Source organism: Haliotis cracherodii, unplaced genomic scaffold, assembly GCF_022045235.1.
Source record: "Haliotis cracherodii isolate W230 unplaced genomic scaffold, xgHalCrac1.p SCAF_6, whole genome shotgun sequence".
In the NCBI taxonomy this organism is placed as follows: domain Eukaryota; kingdom Metazoa; phylum Mollusca; class Gastropoda; order Lepetellida; family Haliotidae; genus Haliotis; species Haliotis cracherodii.
Genome location: NW_027266319.1, coordinates 63,034,109 through 63,053,664, shown reverse-complemented (window position 1 = coordinate 63,053,664; position 19,556 = coordinate 63,034,109). Strand labels below are relative to the sequence as shown.

Below are 19,556 nucleotides of genomic sequence, written 5' to 3'. Positions count from 1 at the left end.
TAAATGTATTCATGGCAAATGAGTGAACACTTAAGGACTTCATGGGTATGTTGGTGGTTGTGTGATTGATTTTCTTAGCGCAGCAGTCGCAATATTCCGGATATCACATTGGCCTGTAAATAATCTGGTTGGTTTGTTGTTTAACGCCGCATTCAGCAATATTCCAGCTATATGACGGCAGTCTGTAAATAATCAAATCTGGACCAGAAAATCCAGTGATTGACATCATGAGCATCGATCAATGCAATTGGGATAGATGACATCAACCAAGTCAGCGAGCCTGACCACCCGATCCCGTCAGTCGCCTCTTATGACAAGCATAGTCGCCTTTAACGGCAAGCATGGGTTGATGAAGACCTATTCTACCCCGATCTTCACGGGGGGTAAACAATCTGAATGAGGGGAAACCGTGACTGAACACATGAGGGTATGAGTGTGGTTTGTTGTTTACCGAAACATTCCAGCTATGTCTGTAAATAGTTAGTCTGGACCAGACAATCCAGTGATTGACATCATAAGCATCCACGCAGTTGGGACACAATGACATGTTACTGAGCCCCCAATCCATTGAGTTGTCTGTTACGACAAGCATAGGTTGTTGGGGACCTACATTCTTACCCAGGAATCTCACTGGTCCACTGAACACATGTGCTATAATCCGCACCCTCAGGACATGATGGCACACAATCAGCCAGGTCGCCAGGCCTGCCTACCCGATCAAGTTAGTCGATATTACCGAAGGACAATTCTACCTGAGAATCCCCATGGAAAGAGCCATCAGTGGCACACAAGTGTTCTGGCACTGTCACCAAGTCTTGGCAATCCTTGTACCAATGTGGGGAATTGCTGGTACTACTGACAGCTAGCAAATATTTCCCCACAGCTCAATAAACAGTCATGAGCAATTTTTGACAATAAAGCAAACGTATCTAACACTAAATACATTTCAATTGTACTATTAGTAGATGTCAAACCATATCAGTTTTGGACCAGGAGTGAGTCGGGTTTATGAGTGCTAACAGCTATCATTCAGGTCACTTGATATGAGAGAAAATGTAGTACTAGTGGTTATCACACTGACAGATCAAGGATCGTAATCAGTAATCAATCCTCATTTCAGTCCCTTGCACTAGTCGACATAAAACATGTTTTGTTTGTTTGTGTGTTTGTTTGTTTGTTGTTTAATGCCAGGCTCAGCAATATTCCAGATATATGACGGTGGTATGTAAATAATCGAGTCTGCACCAGACAATCTAGTGAATGACATCATGAGCATCGATACACGTAAATAGGATACGATGGCATGCATCAACCAAATCAGCGAGCCTGACCACCCGGATCTTATTAGATGCCTCTTACGACAAGCATTGTCACCTTTTACGGCAAGCATGGGTTGCTGAAGACCTTCTCTACCCCGGATCTTCACGGTTGACTTAAACATGTGGGTATATAGTTATCATCAATAAAGAAACAGTATAAAATGTCCTACCCTCAAGCGACTGGATCAGACTGTTGCTACTATCACACTGTTGTCGAGATTCTTTAAGTTGCACTGAAACAAACAGTTCATTCATAATGGTGTGACAACACAAGATTGTTTGTACTGCAACAATGTACGCAGATGACAATCTAACACCTAGATGTGTTAAATAGTGTTCTTTGTGTTGTAACAATACACATGGAGGTGCTTTATTTCATATATCCCGAAACTCCTTGTTTCTTTTGGAAGTATCTCTAACTGATATCTCCAGATGGCTATCATTAGAGTGCATATATACATGCAAAGGAAGCGATTCAAAGTGAGGTGAGGTGAGTTGAAATGGGGTTTAAAGTCGCGTCCAAGATTATTGCACTTACATAGCGACGTGCATGCACGTATGTGTGATTGTGTGGCTGCTTGTACTAGTCCGGACTGATGCCGATTTATAGTGCTAGCTCACTGAGATAACATTCCGCAGTTTAACATGAATACCCCACTCAGATACAGTAAACTGACTCCGAGCCGTCCAGTTCTTGTTTAAGCCCCTTAATGCCGAGCGCCAGACTGGTTAACAACAAGTACCATCTTTTACATCTGTTGGTATGACGAGGTTGGGGATCGAACCGTGGACCTTCCGCTCTCTGGGCGGACGCTCTACCACTAGACCACGGAGGCGGTCCCAATACACATGGAAGAGTGAGTTGGGTTTTTCCACTGATTTTAAGCATAATATTCCTGCCACACCATTCTCATGGTAGGGGACAGAGAGAATGTACCTTCGGAATCAAATCTGACTCATCGGCCTGACAAACAATAATAGCAGGACTACCTGACTGCCACCAATGTAACAGTACATGAATAATACCTCTACGTATTTTATAGGAGTGTTTGTGATGCAACAATTAGCCTTGCTCCAAGGCTGTACTGAAAGAAAAGTCCAAGGATGTGTAGTAATTCTATGCTCCTAATAGGCAAGTCTAGATATGTCTAAGGGCTCCAGTTTCATAGGGAAAACTTGTTCTTATTAGTTACATAATCTAAAAATTATGATTTAAACTTATAATTATTGCCTTGGAGACAACAATGTACATGAATAATAATGCAATAACGAATTTGATAGGTTTGTTTATAATGCAACAATGCACATGAGTAAGTGAGTGAGTTGGGTTTTACGCAGCTTTTAACAGTTTCCAGTTATATCAGGGCGTGTCAGCTAAATGGGGGAGGAGTGAGTGAGTGAGTATGACGGGAATCGAACCCGGGTCTTAGGCGTGACGAGCGAACGCTTTAACCACTAGGCTACCAGACCGCCCCTTATGTGGGAGGAAAGCCCGAAGTGATACAGGTCTTCAACATTTACCACTTCAGTGAAACCCACGAGCACGGGTATGGTGCTGGCAAACCTAGAAACATAATCGGGGCGAACCGGGATTTGAACCCACAATCATAGGTTTCTGGTGTGCCCAAGGGATGCTACTCTGCACAGCGAATTGCAGCACCTTAGACGACTGGGCCACCCGTGTCCGTACTTCATAGGATTGTCTGAACTGCAACCATGTCCAGGAGCAACATGGCAGCTGTGTATGCTAATAATCAGGATGCTGTTGGAAATCAGCAATAGAAAAGAGCCAGCAAACTTTTGAGAAACTATACTTGTACATGTATAATACACCAGTCTAGTTTGTTAAAACTTAATGTTAATGCACTTACCAGGAGACTTATTTTTACTTTCTTTTAGAATAATTTGACTAAATCTCCATATGATTCATTTCAAGAGGCAACCTGCTGAACACGTTAGCTTTAAATATTACATTTGATATTATTTCTAATCAATTGCTTACAACTGTTGATTATATAACTATTTCATACAGATCTTAAATGTTGATGCAGCCAACATGAACGATGCAAGGGAGCTGATGAGAGTATGTACATGGTTCTGCGAGTGTTGAGCTGGCAAGCAGTGATTATATGGACGCAATAGACAATACAGCAAATCTGAATAGGATAGGATTGATGATAATGATATAGATGACACCTACTCTATCTTATAAGTTGAAATATTACTGCAAATATTGTGAAAATAATATGAATATTGCATCTTGCCACAAGAAAAAAACTTGTTCATATTTCATGATATTTTAATCATGTTAAAGGATTCCATGAAATGGTTATAAACAGCGATAAACAAGATCTTTTTTTAAAATGATAACTGAAGAAAGCATGAAGCATATATAGATGTTATAACAATACAATATATTTAGAATTGACAGCATATATAGCGATGGAAATAATTATCCAAAGCATGTCAAGCACAATTCATGGAGCTAGCTCATTATAAACATTAGAGTAACAAGATGTACATGTCATCATCAGCTGTATTTCAGCCACATCCTATCAGACAATGGTTGGTTGGTAGGTTGGTTTGTTGTTTAACGCCGCACTCAGCAATATTCCAGCTATATGACGGCGGTCTGTAAATAATCGAGTCTGGACCAGACAATCCAGTGATTGATGTCATCCACGCAATTGGGATCGATGACATGCATCAACCAAGTCAGCGAGCCTGACCACCCGATCCTGTTAGTCGCCTTTTACGACAAGCATCGGTTGCTGAAGACCTATTCTACCCCGGAAGCTTCACGGGTCTATATCAGAAGCTTCACGGGTCTATATCAGACAGTGTATCTCTGCAACAAGAGAACAGTGCATACTGTGACTGAGTTTAACTTCACACTGGTTTGAGTGAGTGAGTGAGTGAGTGAGTGAGTGAGTGAGTGAGTGAGTGAGTGAGTGTGGTTTTACGCTGCTTTTAGCAATTTTCCTGCAATACAATATCAAGGCAAGCGACACCAGAAATCGGTGTCACATATTGTACTCATGTGGGGATTTGAACCTGGGTCTTCGGCGTGATGAGCAAACGCTTTAACCACTGGACTACCCGACCTCCCTACACAGGTTTGAAGAGGACTCCAGTCATATCACAGTGTGTCAACTTGATAGGGGAGGACAGCCAGAAGTGATGCCGGTCTGAAGACATCTACCACTTTGGTGAAACCCATGATCATGGGCATGATGCTGATAACAGGATCAGGATGGACTGGGATTCGAATCCTCAATGACAGGTTTCTGGCACGCTCAAGGGAAAGACTCCACACTGAGCTGTGGCAGCAGGAGTAGCTGTGTTTCCACCACTGTCACCAAGGTAGACCACCAGCTGAAAGACTTCTACAACACCATCTTTGAACTATTCCAGTAGTTGACAAATGTTTTGAGCCCTCTCCAATCTTAGGACTACAATCCAGTGATTGACATCATGAGCATCGATCAACGCAATTGGGATCGATGACATCAGTGAGCCTGACCAACCGATCCTGTTATTCGTTTCTTACGACAAGCATAGTCGCCTTTTACGGTAAGTATGGGTTGCTGAAAATCTATTCTACACCAGATCTTAAATGGCATGTACTCTTTGTGGCCAATAAATTGTGTTTGATAAAACAATGTTGTTTACATTTGGATTGGTGAGGAGGTCATGTGTGTTTGTTTCACATAGCATAGTCAGCAGTATTTCAGCAGATAATCAAAAGCTGAAGAGAAATCTATACAAGCTCTGGTATGGCTGGTGGTGCAAGTGAACTGCTCCACACAACAGTGAGTGTGTGTCCAGCCTGCACATCGACACTTCATAAAGCAGATTATTGTTGTACAAGGCAAGCAGGTAACTAAATAAATATTAATGGCACAGATAGTGTATCATGAGTGAGAGAGTGAGTTGTGTTTAACATCGCTTTTATTCCAGTTATATCATGGCGTGTCAGCTTAATGTGGCAGGAAAGCCCGAAGTGATGCAGGTCTCAGACGTTTACCACTTCGGTGAAACCCACGAGCACGGGTATGGTGCTGACAAACCTAGAAACATAATCAGGGCGAACTGGGATTCAAACCCCCAATCATAGGTTCCTGGCGTCCCCAAGGGACGCAACTCTGACCACGAATTGCGGTGCCTTAGACGACTGTGGTACCCGGGACTCCTGTGTATCATGAGACATGTACACCTAGATTGTACCTACACTGTTTCATAAGCAAAATATTTCAATAATGACACTACCTGCCTTACCCTACCTGTGTGTCATTACACACTGGTGACACGAACATTCTCGTCAAAGAAAACTTGCAACATTAGCATGCACGTAAAGAGAATGTGCTCCTACAAGGTGCAACATGATCTGTCCCTTCAGAGCAACAAGATAACATAGCTACAATGCATGGACTCCATCACACTTAAACCCCATTCATGCAAAGCAGCTGTTAACAGTGGCAGCAACAGAAAATGGCGACACTTACGTTTCAAATCTGCCAAGGCATTTTCCATCATTTGGTTCATATGTGTATCAGACAGCTTTAGTTTTTCTGCACAAAAATTGGATGAGAGAAAAAGGATACCATGTGAAAAATATGAGTGTGATTGGGCGGGCAATAAGAAACACAGCACACATCTCAGAGGATGCACAGCCCAGCTGATACGAAGGACGTCTCAACAGGAGCTATCAAACTGAACAGGGCATCACAACACGCAAACTCAAAATACAGAATCATGTGAAATATGGTTCTAGGGAAATGACTTTGAAAGCAATGAGGGTTACCAAATTACTTTGTAATGGTCACAGCGCGCTATATGTATGTTTGTCTGATACGTGAGACCGTCTTCCTGGTGTACACGTGACAGTCCATCTTTACATGGACTTATCCTAGAAGCATGTTGGTTATATGAGAGTGCTGTTCGGTTATATGTGAAAATGAATCGAGGCATCTATTACCGCAGTTCAAATATAACGAAGCAAACTGAAGAAAACACGCACAACAAAAGTCAGACAAATACCCAGCTGTACACCACATGTATTTCCTAACTGTTGACTACCATAGCAGTCCTCCTAGTGCTATTTACATTGAACACTGCCCGGTCATATAGGAGGCTTTATATTATCCCTCACATGAAGTTACCCTCAAGAGGCCACACGTCACAATGAAAATTCTAAATGTCAAAATTGGCATCAACATCACATGATTTATCAAACTCACAGCTTCATTAAGGCTACTAACAAAATGTATGTCATACAACCTTGAGAAAAACAAAGTAACATTTTGAGGTGATAGTGATTAATACTGAAGGCGAACTCTACTTAGTCACTCCAACCAATTTTCCCATTAATTTTCCTTGTAAAATCAGCCTATTGAGACCTATCAAGAAAAAATAATTTATTATAAAAAAACAAACATAACTGGCAACTGTGCATAAGATGCCTAAAAATTATTTTAACAAAAAAAAAGAGAAGCTGAAATTACGATACACCCTTATTAGCTGCATTTATGCTTCATAAATTTTACATATGGCAAGATTCAATGGAGAGCCTGTAGGAGAAATACAAAACATCAACGCTTATGCTAGCCTCTACCCTTAGGCCAGGGCCCCGTTCCACAAAGCGGTCATTTGCTACGATGACCGTAAGCCTATGTTAACGTAAGGGAGTTAAGATCACCTTAGCGCTAAGATCGCTTTGTAAAACAGGGCCCAGAGTCCGCTTGACAAGGTCTGAATCTTAAAGCCTGAATATAGTCCAATAGTGCCTGTGCATCAGAGTGTAAACTAAGACGAAACAGTTATCTGTGCAGGGACTTGTGACTAACAGGCTTGTGATAATATGGTTTGTTCAAGGCCTATGAGGAAGCTTGAATTGTGACATGTGGACATGTGAGGTAGGCCTGGCCTACATGGTGTACAGTGGGTATATATCTCTGGGACATCACAAGACACACAGGTTCATTACTAACCACTCTTACCTTCAAGGGAGGCCATCTTAGCCAGGTATTGCTTTGAATCCAACTTGGCCATCTCCAGTTCCTCTGTGCACGCACAAACAATACACACTGAATAGTCATGTAAAATCAGGTGACAAAATTGTTTATTTGTTGTTTAACGCCGCACTCAGCAATATTCCAGCTATACGATGTCTGTCTGTAAATAATCGTGTCTGGAGCTGACAATCCAGTGACTGACATCATGACCATCAATCCATGCAATAGGGATACGATGACATGATCAACCAAGTAGGCGAGCCTGAAGACCCGATCCTGAAAGTCGCCTCTTACGGCAAGCATGGGTTGCTGAAGACCTATTCTACCCTGGATCTTCACGGGTCTGTGACAATATTGATACCTTACACAATTCGGTCCAAAACTTTACTTCATAGTGATTTTTAAAGTATTAGTGTCAACAAATGTTTAAATCCTGATGTCTTTTTGGAAGAGTTGAGGTGAAATGAGGTCTAATGATTCAAAATATTTGACATTGTATTGCGACGTACATGCACTTATGTGTGTGTGGCTGCTTGTCCATGTCTGGACTTTATCTGTTTTACAGTGCTAGCCCACTGAGATACCATGCCACATATTAACATGGACACTCACTCAAGTACAATGTGCTGACTCCGAGCCGCCATTAGTTTATCCCCTTAATGCAAAGAAGTCCCTATATTTGATGCATTTAACTTCATAGTGAGTGAGTGAGTTTGGTTTTACACCACTTTTAGCAATATTTCAGCAATATTTCAGCAATATCACGGGGGGGGGGGGGGGGGGGGGGGGACACCAGAAATGGGCTTCACACATTGTACCCATATGTTTAACTTCATAGAGAGTGTGAACAAGAATGAAATACTCATATCCCCTGCAAATATGTCCAGTTGTGTGCAAGGTAAGAAATATTTACGGTTTTCAAGATCTGCACCGGATACGAGCACTACCGCAATTTTCAGTCTAAGTCAAAATCTTTAACATGGAAACTAAAAAAAATAATTCTTTAAAAATTAACAAACTATCAAAAGGCACGAGTTCACCACAAGACCTATCTATGTGCCAGGTTTGGTTAAGATATCTCTCATGGTTTTTTAGTTCTGCTCCAGAAAAGAAACGTGAGCTGCCTTCATGGCAGATTGTCTGGAAAGGGCATACTTACTTGCTAACTGTTCAACCTTATCACTGCTTTCTTTTAACTTCACATCGTTTTCTTCAAGTTGAGCTGCAAGGACACAATTCACAGTCACAGTAAGGAAGAGCTGTTCGGTGAAACTAGAATCACATTCGAAACAATTGCTGCTACAGGAGTGAGTGAGAGGGTTTAACTCCGCTTTTAACAATATTCCAGTCATATCACGGCGTGTCAGCTTAATGTGGGAGGAAAGCCCCAAGTGATGCAGGTCTCAGACGTTTACCACTTTGGTGAAACCCACGAGCACGGGTATGGTGCTGACAAACCTAGAAACATAATCGGGGCGAAACGGGATTCGAACCCACAATCATAGGTTTCTGGCGTGCCCAAGGGACGCAAATCTGCACAGGGAATCGCGGCGCCTTAGACGACTGGGCCACCCGTGCCCCCTGCTGCTACAGGAACAGATTAATCTCATTTTGGCCGCTCACTATTCAATAACCAATATCAATCCTTACTTCTCGTTTCCTGCATGGTAGCAGGAACCTGTAAAATTTAAATCCTGTACAGCATAGCACAAAGACTGCTTTGCAAAACATACCCCTCGCTCATCAGCATCATCCGCTCTCTCACTCAACTACATGTATACTTCCGAGGGAGCTGAGAAAGAATTTCAGTGCACATGTATACTCCCCAGGGAGCTGAGAATGATTTTCAGTGCACATGTATACTCCCCAGGGAGCTGAGAAAGAATTTCAGTGTACATGTATACTCCCCAGGGGGCTGAGAATGAATTTCAGTGCACATGTATACTCCCCAGGGAGCCGAGAATTAATTTCAGTGCATATGTATACTCCCCAGGGAGCTGAGAATGAATTTCATGGAAGACTGATGAAAAAACTGGGACAGTAAAAGTGTATCGCCATGACCATTCACTTGGTGAATGCAATCTGGTGCGTTATATATTGACTTAGAAGTCTGATATTCCAGTTGCTGTTGATCACTTCCTGGTGACATCATCACATCATTTACCAGACACCATCCTCTCCTCTCCTCTCCATCCAACAGTAACCTTACACCATCATTGGTGGACTAAAACTAGGCATTAAACTATATATTCCGCACCTTTATATTTCTCCAGCTGTTGCTGAGTTTCCCGTAGTTTCTCCGGCAGATTTTCAGGGCCACTGTCATCCTTGGGACTTAGCGGGATAATATCGGCTTGTGGAGAACCTACAACAGAAGCAGGAACTCTCACAATCCTTTACTCAGTGTCTTATGTCAATGAATGTGATAAAAGATAAATACTACACAATCTGCATGTTGTTGTTTGTTTGTTGTCTAACGCCACACTCAGCAATATTCCAGCTATATGACAGCTGTCTTAATAATCGAGTCTGGACCACACAATCCAGTGATTGACATCATGAGCATCGATCCACGCAATTGGGATCAATGATATGCATCAACCAAGTCAGCGAGTCTGACCACCCGATCCTGTTAGTCGCCTCTTACCACAAGCATAGACGCCTGTTACGGCAAGCATGGGTTGCTGAAGACCTATTCTACCCCGGATCTTCACGGGTCCCATCAGCATGTCAATCATCTTGTTTAGGGTCCAGTGTCAGAAACTAACATTTTTAGTCCAATAGTCCTTATAATGATAACATATGGCAAAACCCTTGGCAAGTTTCTGATAGTCCTTGTGATACCTTCACCTTAACTACTTGCAGCCTAGCAAGGACTACAGGACTGGTGGCAGTTTCTAACACTGAGGGCTATGATGCTTCCCAGTGTCTGTACAGAGAATCTCTGAGAGCAAAATTCCATTTACCATACAAAATCATTCATCCAATAACATCCAGTGTCTTGGATGTAAAAGAACAGCCAACCAGTTCATTGTCAGAGAGATTAGTGATGTCATTTGAATATGGCATTTGGGTAACTGATGAAGACACAATGGTCTGCAAAGCATTGTCATGCAATTTCACAGTAACAATATCTCCTATTACTTTGAACTCATCACCAAAATCTGTGATGCCAAAAACAAGTCTAAGGCTGTCTGTGAATATTGAGAGTTACCTCCCCTTATTCAATATCAAGCCAGTTTTATCAGTTCCCTAATTCTGCAAATATTTGTAAATAGGGTATAACAGTAGGAAGTCATTCAAAGTTCTGTGCAACATATTTCAATTCTCCATTTGTTCAAAACAATATCACCATGGCAACAATAGACCTCTTGAAGCTTACCTATAGAGTCTAACTCTGCAACAATCTTTTCATGATCATCTTCGTTGATTTCTTTGATTGATTCAAATTTGGCTGCAACACAAAAAAGTTAAAAAATTGTTTTACGCAAATCAGCAGGCATCTTCTTCAAACAGGTAAGACATTGTCTGTGAAGTGTTTTTAACTAAAACACGAAAACCCAGCACGACATATATACCAACCTTTCATGGCAGCCAACTGTTCCTTAGCAAAGTCATTATCAGCCTGTAGGGATTCCACCTGACAATAATGCAGTATTAGGATTGGTGCACATCATGTCACATACAAAATAGATCAAGAATTATACAGTAATTTCATTCCTCTTTCCTAAAAATCTCATTATTTAATGGTAGGCAAGACATGTATCATTGGTGAGTGAGTTATTTTTACGCCGCTTTCAGCAATATTCCAGCAATATCACGGCGGGGGACACCAGAAATGGGCTTCACACTTTGTACCCATGTCGGGAATCGAACCCGGGTCTCTGGCATGACGAGCTAACGCTTTAACCACCAGGCTACCCGACCCGCCTGCCCTGCTCTCATTGATAATTGCAGCATGTGAGTAATTCTCAAAACTATTATTCATATTCAAACACAGCTGCATGAGGAAATAAGTTATTCCCAGAAATAACCTAGATTCCGATTCCAACTGAAAGATCAACACAGGCAATGGCCAAAGGTTTCTTTGCAAAGTGATGTCAGCAATTTCAAATCCTCATATCTTAGAAATTAATGCTCCCAAGAGAACCATCATATGGAACACCCTGAAGAGATTACACAAATCTACTTGTGATGATAACAATGAAGGATACATAATGCTGATGCCACTTGCAGCAAATAATGCCATGACAGGAATCACCATGCATGGGCTCCACAAGTAGAATCCAAGAATTGAGTGAGTAAAAGAGTTGGGTTGGGATAACGCCCCTAGCACAGTATTCCTGTTATATCATAGTAGCGTGTCAGCTTAAAGTGGGAAGAAAGCCCAAAGTGATGCAGGTTTCAAGACATTAACCTCTTTGGTGAGATTCACGAGCACGGGTATGGTCCTGACAAACCTTGAACCATAATTGGACCCAGGCCATGTAAATACAAACAAAAGTTAGACCTCTGGGCTATTCCACTACCTTCCTAAAGTGAGTGAGTCAATTACCGTATTGGACGTAATCAGCGCCCCTCTCTAATAAGCGCCCACAGCGTTATTTGCTAAACAATTGGCTAGTGAACAATCCCAATTAGCACCCCTTTCGATTGATCAATGTAATAAATGTGTTATATGCACCCTTAATTACGGGACATTAAATTCTGGGAAAATATATCTGTCGTATATAAACATTTCAGGTTGTCAATATAAACCATGAAATTTACGATCTGTCAACTCTGTTGTTTTACACCAAAATAATATTCTAATAAGAGCCCCCTATTTCTAATTTTGAGAGTGCCCTGGGCGCTTATTATGTTGAATACAGTTTCCTTTTGAAAAGTAACTAATATTAAGGCAGGACGTAGAATGTTTACCACTTTGGCGAAAAACCCAAGACCATTGGAAAGTATCACAATCAGGGATTCGAACCTAAGATCAGCAGCAGGGTCAAAGGATGACACACTGCACTGTGAATGGCAGCGGCCGAGCGAACTGTGCCCGCCGTGCCCTGCCGTGTCCGACCATTGTGTGAGTACTGACCTTGGCAGACAGGATACTCTCCTGCGTCATCATCTCCTCGATCTTGGCCGTCAGTTCCTGCTTCTCTTGCTCTGATCGCTCACATTCCTCTTTGTGCTTCTCTTCAGCATCCTGGAACACGATCAATTTGACATCAGTTAGTTTGCTGAAACGTTTTTTAACTCCAGCAATATCACAGTCTTGTGCTTGAATACTGTGGCTAACAAATTTACTGGCGAACAAATAACATGATTATCATTGGCTTGGTCCTATTCATGGCACTGGGACCAGTCTCACAAAGTGATCGTAGCACTACGACTATTGTAACTCCCCTAGTTTAACACAAGACTTACGAACGATGTAGCGCCAAGATTGCTTTGTGGAAAGATACTAAAAGACAGGTTCCACAAAATGATTTTAGCACTAAGATCATAGGCTTACAAACATCATAGCTAAGATCACTTTGAAGAACAGGTCCCTGGTCCCGGAGTTGGTGACTGACCTTGAGTTTGTCTTGCAGCTCCTGGACTTCCTTGAGCTGGTCCTGATACTTCTCCGCGAGCTGCTTCAGCTCATCTTGGGACTTCTCACACATGTCCTTCAGATGGCCACATTCTGACTCAGTGTTGCCCAGAGACCGCTGCAACATCGGCCACAACGTTAAATACCCTCACATATACTCAACGCCAAAAGAAAGGCAAACCAAAGAAACAGTTGGTTGGTTGGTTGGTTTGTTGTTTAACGCCGCACTCAGCAATATTCCAGTTATATGACGGCTGTCTGTAAATAATCAAGTCTGGTCCAGACAATCCAGTGATTGACATCATGAGCATCGATCCACGCAACTGGGATACAATGACATGCATCAACCGCTAAACCAAGTAGTTATCAGGCCGACATTTAGCACAATGTCACGTACAATACTTCTTTAGAATAGATACAGAGTTAAATCATGAATCTGTCCATGGGTAGGCGTATCATGTATCGTATCAGCAGGTGGAAGTTTGTGATGCACTGAGAACCCTATCAATCCTATGTCTTACCTCCAATAACAACCGTATATCATACCTCCAAGTCTGACAACCCTATATCATACCTCCAAGTCTGACAACTTTATATCATACCTCCAAGTCTGACAACCCTATATCATACCTCCAAGTCTGACAACCCTATATCATACCTCCAAGTTTGACAACCCTATATCATACCTCCAAGTTTGACAAGCCTATATCAGACCTCCAAGTTTGACAAGCCTATATCAGACCTCCTAGTTTGACAACTTTATATCATACCTCCAAATCTAAACAACTTTATATCATACCTCCAAGTCTGACAACCCTATATCATACCTCCAAGTATGACAACTTTATATCATCACTCCAAGTCTGACAACTTTATATCATACCTCCAAGTCTGACAACCCTATATCATACCTCCAAGTCTGACAACCCTATATCATACCTATAAGTCTGACAACCCTATATCATACCTCCAAGTCTGACAACCCTATATCATACCTGTAAGTCTGACAACCCTATATCATACCTCCAAGTCGGACAACCCTATAACATACCTCCAAGTCGGACAACTTTGTCACAGCCTCCAATTTTTCTTGTAAAACCCGTCTCAATGATTCCTGGAAAGAGAAAGGAAATTTGTTTTGTACACACCCAACACTGAACATGTGGTGGACAAACTTTGATAACAATTACATGACAACGGATACCTTGAATGTACAGTAAGCCGTTGTGCAAATGACAATAACTTTTGGCAAGACAGATGCTCACCATGTTTCAAGGCACCATAATTCCCCTCACCTTAGCAGTAGTTTCATAATTGAGTTTCTCCTCCTGCAGAGCATCAAGCTCTTGCCTGAGAGTGTCCTCTGAGTGATTCTGAAGAATAGAAAATATCTCATGAAATGACATCACAAAGTTCCATTTCACAAATAAAACACTTTTATTATAAGCATTCTGGTCATAAAAGTGAGTGAGTGAGTGAGAATTGTTTTACGCCGCTTTTAGCAATATTCCAGCAATTTCATGGCAGGGGACACCAGAAATGGGCTTCACACATTGTACCCATGTCGGGAATCGACCCCGGGTCTTCGGCGTGACGAACGCTTTTACCACTAGGCTACCCGACCGCCCCTGGTCATAAAAGATATTGAGTAACACATATATGTTCCTTAATATCATCACTATCATTATAATAATAACTATCATCAAAATCGCCACTTCTGTATGGAAAAGCCAAAGAAATAAAAAAATTCATTCAAACCACATTATTTTTCAAAACATATACTAAGTCCAGTGAATAATGTTTCAGTGTTGTAAAACACAAAACTAATTTCTTTACTTTTTATATATTTTTTTTTAATTCATTCCCTAAAATGAACCCTTCCATTCCATATTTCCCCTCACTCTGACTTACTTTTGAGTATGTATGAAGCTGGGTTTCCAGAACTTCTAACCTGGATAAAAGTTTATCTTCATCTATGAGAGCCTGAAAAACAATAAAATCACTTTACAATCCTTAAAAAAGATACATCCCTATCAGCCTTCTCATTGACGTATCAACATGACAAATGTATGCAAACACAGAAGATATGACAAGACCCAATACGTGGACTTCCACATGTACCACGCCTGCCTGTGACATGGGGGCCAGTGGGTTGAGAGGTCAAACTGGCTGACGGGCAGGTATGCTAGCAGGTGACATGATGTCACATAAACTACAAAAACCCTGGTACAAATACACTACCTGGTGATGGGGCAACATTCTTTTAATACCACTTTCCTTTTTGGTCTACATTCATAAAATGACATAACACTACATCAGAACTCTACAAGTAAAGTCCAAAATTTGTTGAGGTAAGATATGTATAATACAATCATTACTTTTACAGGGCTTACCAGTGTAGCATGAGCTCTCAGCCATTCATTTGGAGCCTCAAGTCTAAAAACATTCAGTCAGACTTAAGCCAGCCCATGCCAAAAAGAACTTTTAAGAATTCTTGCCCGAACGTATCACTCGTCATGATTATAGTAGATCTTAGTGAAAATGTATAGACTTTTATCAGCAAAACTTACTTGACCAAAGGATACTTTACTTGACTCAGGCTCCGGACAAGCGCTGAAGTTACAGACTGTTAGGCTGAGGACGTAATTCTCCCTCAATACTAGTGATAGAGTAATTGCATGTGATAGTCCTGCAGAAGCATGGGCTTCACAAACTGGACCCACATGTGTAATCAGACTCAAGTTTTCACCATCACCTGCCACACTTAACCCCAATTCTACCACACGGCCCCACATATCAAGACACTTAAACATAATGGTGAGATGAGGTAAATGGGTTTAACGTCGCGTCCAAGGTTATTGCACTTACATAGCGACAAGCACGAGCGTGTGTGTGGCTGCGTGTACTTGTCCGGACTCATGCCGATTTATAGTGCTAGCTCACTGAGATACTATGCTCCACAATATGAATACTCCACTCAGACACAGTATACTGACTCGGAGCCGACCAGTCCTTGTTTCAGCCCCTTGATACCCACGCCAGACTGGATAACAACAAGTACCATCTTTGAACGTCTTTTGGTATGATGCAGGCGGGGATCAAACTCCAGGACTTTCGCTCTACCACAAGGCCACAGAGGCGGACTAAAACATGATGGTAATAACTCTGTAAGTCAAGTTTCGGGTGATGACTACAACCAGGTGAGCTCCAGTTCTTGTCCACAGGGTGAAAAACATTGCACACTCAAAACATCCACACAAGCCTAGTGACGGCCAAACCACAACTTCCACCCACAAGACGCCCTCCCTTACCTGCCAGCCGCTCTCTGAAGAATCCTGCGTACTGGCAACGAGTTGTTGGAGGGTTGACAGTTTTTGCTCCAACATTTTTTCTCTATGCAGTGCTTCCTGGAACAAAGAACACAGTGAGCACTATAAGCCTGACACTGCAGTCAACAAATATTCCAGCTGAATGCATGGGTAAGAATGGCTGTTTGAAAAAACATTGTAAGTTCTATTTTTCGAATGACACTTATTTTTGAACAGCCGTAACTAATAGTGATTTTACATGTTTTAACGAGAGGTGTGACAATCAAAGCTGCCGACTTGACTGACTGAGTATGGTTTTACGCCGCTTTTAGCAATATTCCAGCAATATGACGGCGGGGGACACCAGAAATGGGCTTCAAACATTGTACCCATGTCGGGAATCGAACCCGGGTCTTCGACGTGACAAGCGAACGCTTTGACCACTAGGCTACCCGACCGCCCCTCTGCCGACTTGAGAATGTCTTAATGTGACGCACTGTACCTGTCAGAACATTCTATCGTCATTTTAGAATATTGGTGCCAATGTCATGATGAAAAGGAAAATTAAAATAATGTGACAAATATTGATATTTTGTGAATAGTTTTCAAACTATCAATAGGTTTTGGGGTTTTAATGCCGACCTGCAAGAATTATGTTGATAACTGTGCACCAAAACATGCCTGTTCATTCATGGAAACCCCGCCAAAGTACAATACCAATCAGGTGTTCAAGAATACATGACGTCACTCGAGTGCAGCGAAACTTTACACACTAGGTAATGGAGATCACACCTCTTATCGAGGCTTTTTTTTCTTCTCAGAATGTAGTTCAGCGTCAGAAATTGGCACTAGTCCTGTAGTCCTTGCAAAACTGCCAAATAGTTAATCATAAGGACTAGTAGAAATTTGCCATTTTTAAGGGTTTTGCTATATGTTATCATTATAAGGACTAGCGGACTAAATATGTTAGTTTCTACCCCTGTAGTTGAATGCTATTGTTGAAGACATCACCTACTAGTATGAAGCAGAATTTCAATTTTGATTCACTCATCCCTTGAAATATAAGCAATGCCATCTTAACTGTTCGAAAATAGGACACATCAGGATGCTTTGATTTATGTGTATATTGTAATGGCGTGATTGACCAAAGTGACCACAGATGTAACAAAATCCACGGAATTCCACGGATCTGCAAAATATTCTCATGGCTGTATGACACTGGTCTGTATGTAATCAAGGACCAGATATTCCAGTGATTGACATGATGTGCCAAGCTATCAACCAAGCCTGACAACCCCATCCAATTACTCTCCTCTTACAACAAGCAAGGATTACTGGGGACCGGTTAAACAAGGAATCTTCAAAGGGGTGCTTGAGTGAATGGGCGTCCTCCTTCAGCCCCTGGGGGGAAATGAGTCTGGGTCTCCGATGTAGGTCTGGAGACAATGAGGCACCACACGGGGGTGCATTACAAGAGTGAATGGACGTCCTCCTTCAGCCCCTGGGGGGACATGAGCCTGGGTCTCCGATGTAGGTCTGGAAAATATGAGGCACCACACTGGGGTGTATTACATGAGTGAATGGACGTCCTCCTTCAGCCCCAGGGGGGAAGTGAGCCTGGGTCTCCGATGTAGGTCTGGAGACAATGAGGCACCACACTGGGGTGTATTACATGAGTGAATGGACGTCCTCCTTCAGCCCCAGGGGGGAAGTGAGCCTGGGTCTCCGATGTAGGTCTGGAGACAATGAGGAACCACACTGGCTCATGGTTCACAACTGGGAAATATGCAGAGCAATTTTCTGTCCTTCCTGACCTCTGTGGTAATACATGTACATATAATTTGCATTCATAGAACCTGCTTCACTAAAACTACCAGCCATAGCAATCACTTACTGTGGGTTCAAATGTGTGGCATGTGAGTGAGTGAGTGAGTGAGTGAGTGAGTGAGTGAGTGAGTGAGTGAGTGAGTGAGTGAGTGAGTGAGTGAGAGTGAGTGAGTGAGTGAGTGAGTGAGTGAGTGAGTGAGTGAGTGAGTGATGGTTTGAATTTCTGGGCTCGAAGGTAGCACCACCAGTGGTTATTACGACTCATATCCCTTCTATGTCCCTTCTACTGACCAATCAGATTCCACCCTTCATAACACTAACATTTGCTTCAAACAAAATGGCGGCGCACAATCAAGGCGATCTGATCGATAATCAAGATCTTTATTTTAATGAAACAGGTCTTTCTTCCCGAAGTGCATGAAATCATGTGGGCACCTTGAATAAATATATGAAAAGATTTGGAAAAAATGCTTTGCAAATCCTGAAATCTACTGAAATCTGCACGGCAGTTTACAGATGTTGATCTTGTTACGCGATTTTGACTGGACTGTGCAAAGACTCGTTAGTCCAGCCAAATCATTACTCCATAATTACAGCCTAGTTCGGCAAGGGTGGAAACTGGACTTTTATAGTCAGTTAACTCCCTTGCCTCGGATAGATGCTCTGAGCTTTGCCATAATTGTTTTTTAATCTAAGGACTCATAAAATCTGTAACTTTTAACATCACAGTTAGAACCTGGACATTTTGACTTTCATTGTTCATTTTGACTCTGTCCTAGTTACAGAGATTATTATATCCCATATGTCCAATAGTGGCACAGTGTACCCTGTGAGGAGCCGTACTCTGTGAGGAGCTGTGCCCTGTGAGGAGCCGTGCCCTGTGAGAAGCTGTGCCCTGTGAGGAGCCATGCCCTGTGAGAAGCTGTGCCCTGTGAGGAACCGTACCCTGTGAGGAGCCGTGCCCTGTGAGGAGCCGTACCCTGTGAGGAGCCATGCCCTGTGAGGAGCCGTGCCCCGTGAGGAGCCGTGCCCCGTGAGGAGCCGTGCCCAGTGAGGAGCCATACCCCATTTCGAGCCATACCCCATGAGGAGCCGTACCCTGTGAGGAGGAATACTCTGTGAGAAGCCATGCCCGTGAGGTGCCATACCTCGTTTCGAGCCATACCCCATGAGGAGCTGTATCCTGTGAGGAGCTGTACCCTGTAAGAAGCCGTACCTCAGGCTAGGGTGACACAGTGCAGAACCAGCTAGTGCTGGGAGTGTAAGTCAACACTGGTGATTCTTAAAGCAGAGTTAGCATTGTTGTCATCAAGTGGATTGTCAACAGACACTGTGACAAGCCTCCCATTGGTAATTGGTAAAAACTTTACCCAGCAATGAGACCCACTGCAAATGACCAATTTGTTGGCAGACCATTTAAGTATAGTTCACACATTCTTGTCAGCTACTGATGACAAGCCCCTGTAAAAACACCACTTCACACACACCAGTATGTGGGCAT

At 42.4% G+C, this 19,556-nt stretch overlaps 1 protein-coding gene across 17 annotated transcripts in view; it reads right to left on the bottom strand.

Annotated features, from left to right (window-relative positions):
• Positions 1 to 19,556, bottom strand: part of LOC139445897 (sarcolemmal membrane-associated protein-like) — a 99,798-nt gene that overhangs the window by 20,035 nt on the left and 60,207 nt on the right. For 16 of the 17 annotated variants that reach the window (XM_071227139.1, XM_071227141.1, XM_071227145.1 and 13 more), the window contains exons 6-18: positions 16,232 to 16,327; positions 14,832 to 14,903; positions 14,216 to 14,293; positions 13,972 to 14,034; positions 12,901 to 13,038; positions 12,420 to 12,530; positions 10,916 to 10,973; positions 10,716 to 10,787; positions 9,591 to 9,698; positions 8,493 to 8,555; positions 7,319 to 7,381; positions 5,825 to 5,890; positions 1,490 to 1,552 (exon numbers count right to left, since the gene is read on the bottom strand). In XM_071227139.1, the coding sequence (XP_071083240.1) occupies positions 1,490 to 1,552; positions 5,825 to 5,890; positions 7,319 to 7,381; positions 8,493 to 8,555; positions 9,591 to 9,698; positions 10,716 to 10,787; positions 10,916 to 10,973; positions 12,420 to 12,530; positions 12,901 to 13,038; positions 13,972 to 14,034; positions 14,216 to 14,293; positions 14,832 to 14,903; positions 16,232 to 16,327 (1,051 nt within the window). The remainder of the gene's footprint in view (positions 1 to 1,489; positions 1,553 to 5,824; positions 5,891 to 7,318; positions 7,382 to 8,492; positions 8,556 to 9,590; positions 9,699 to 10,715; positions 10,788 to 10,915; positions 10,974 to 12,419; positions 12,531 to 12,900; positions 13,039 to 13,971; positions 14,035 to 14,215; positions 14,294 to 14,831; positions 14,904 to 16,231; positions 16,328 to 19,556) is intronic. The other variant, XM_071227144.1, reaches the window with a different exon arrangement.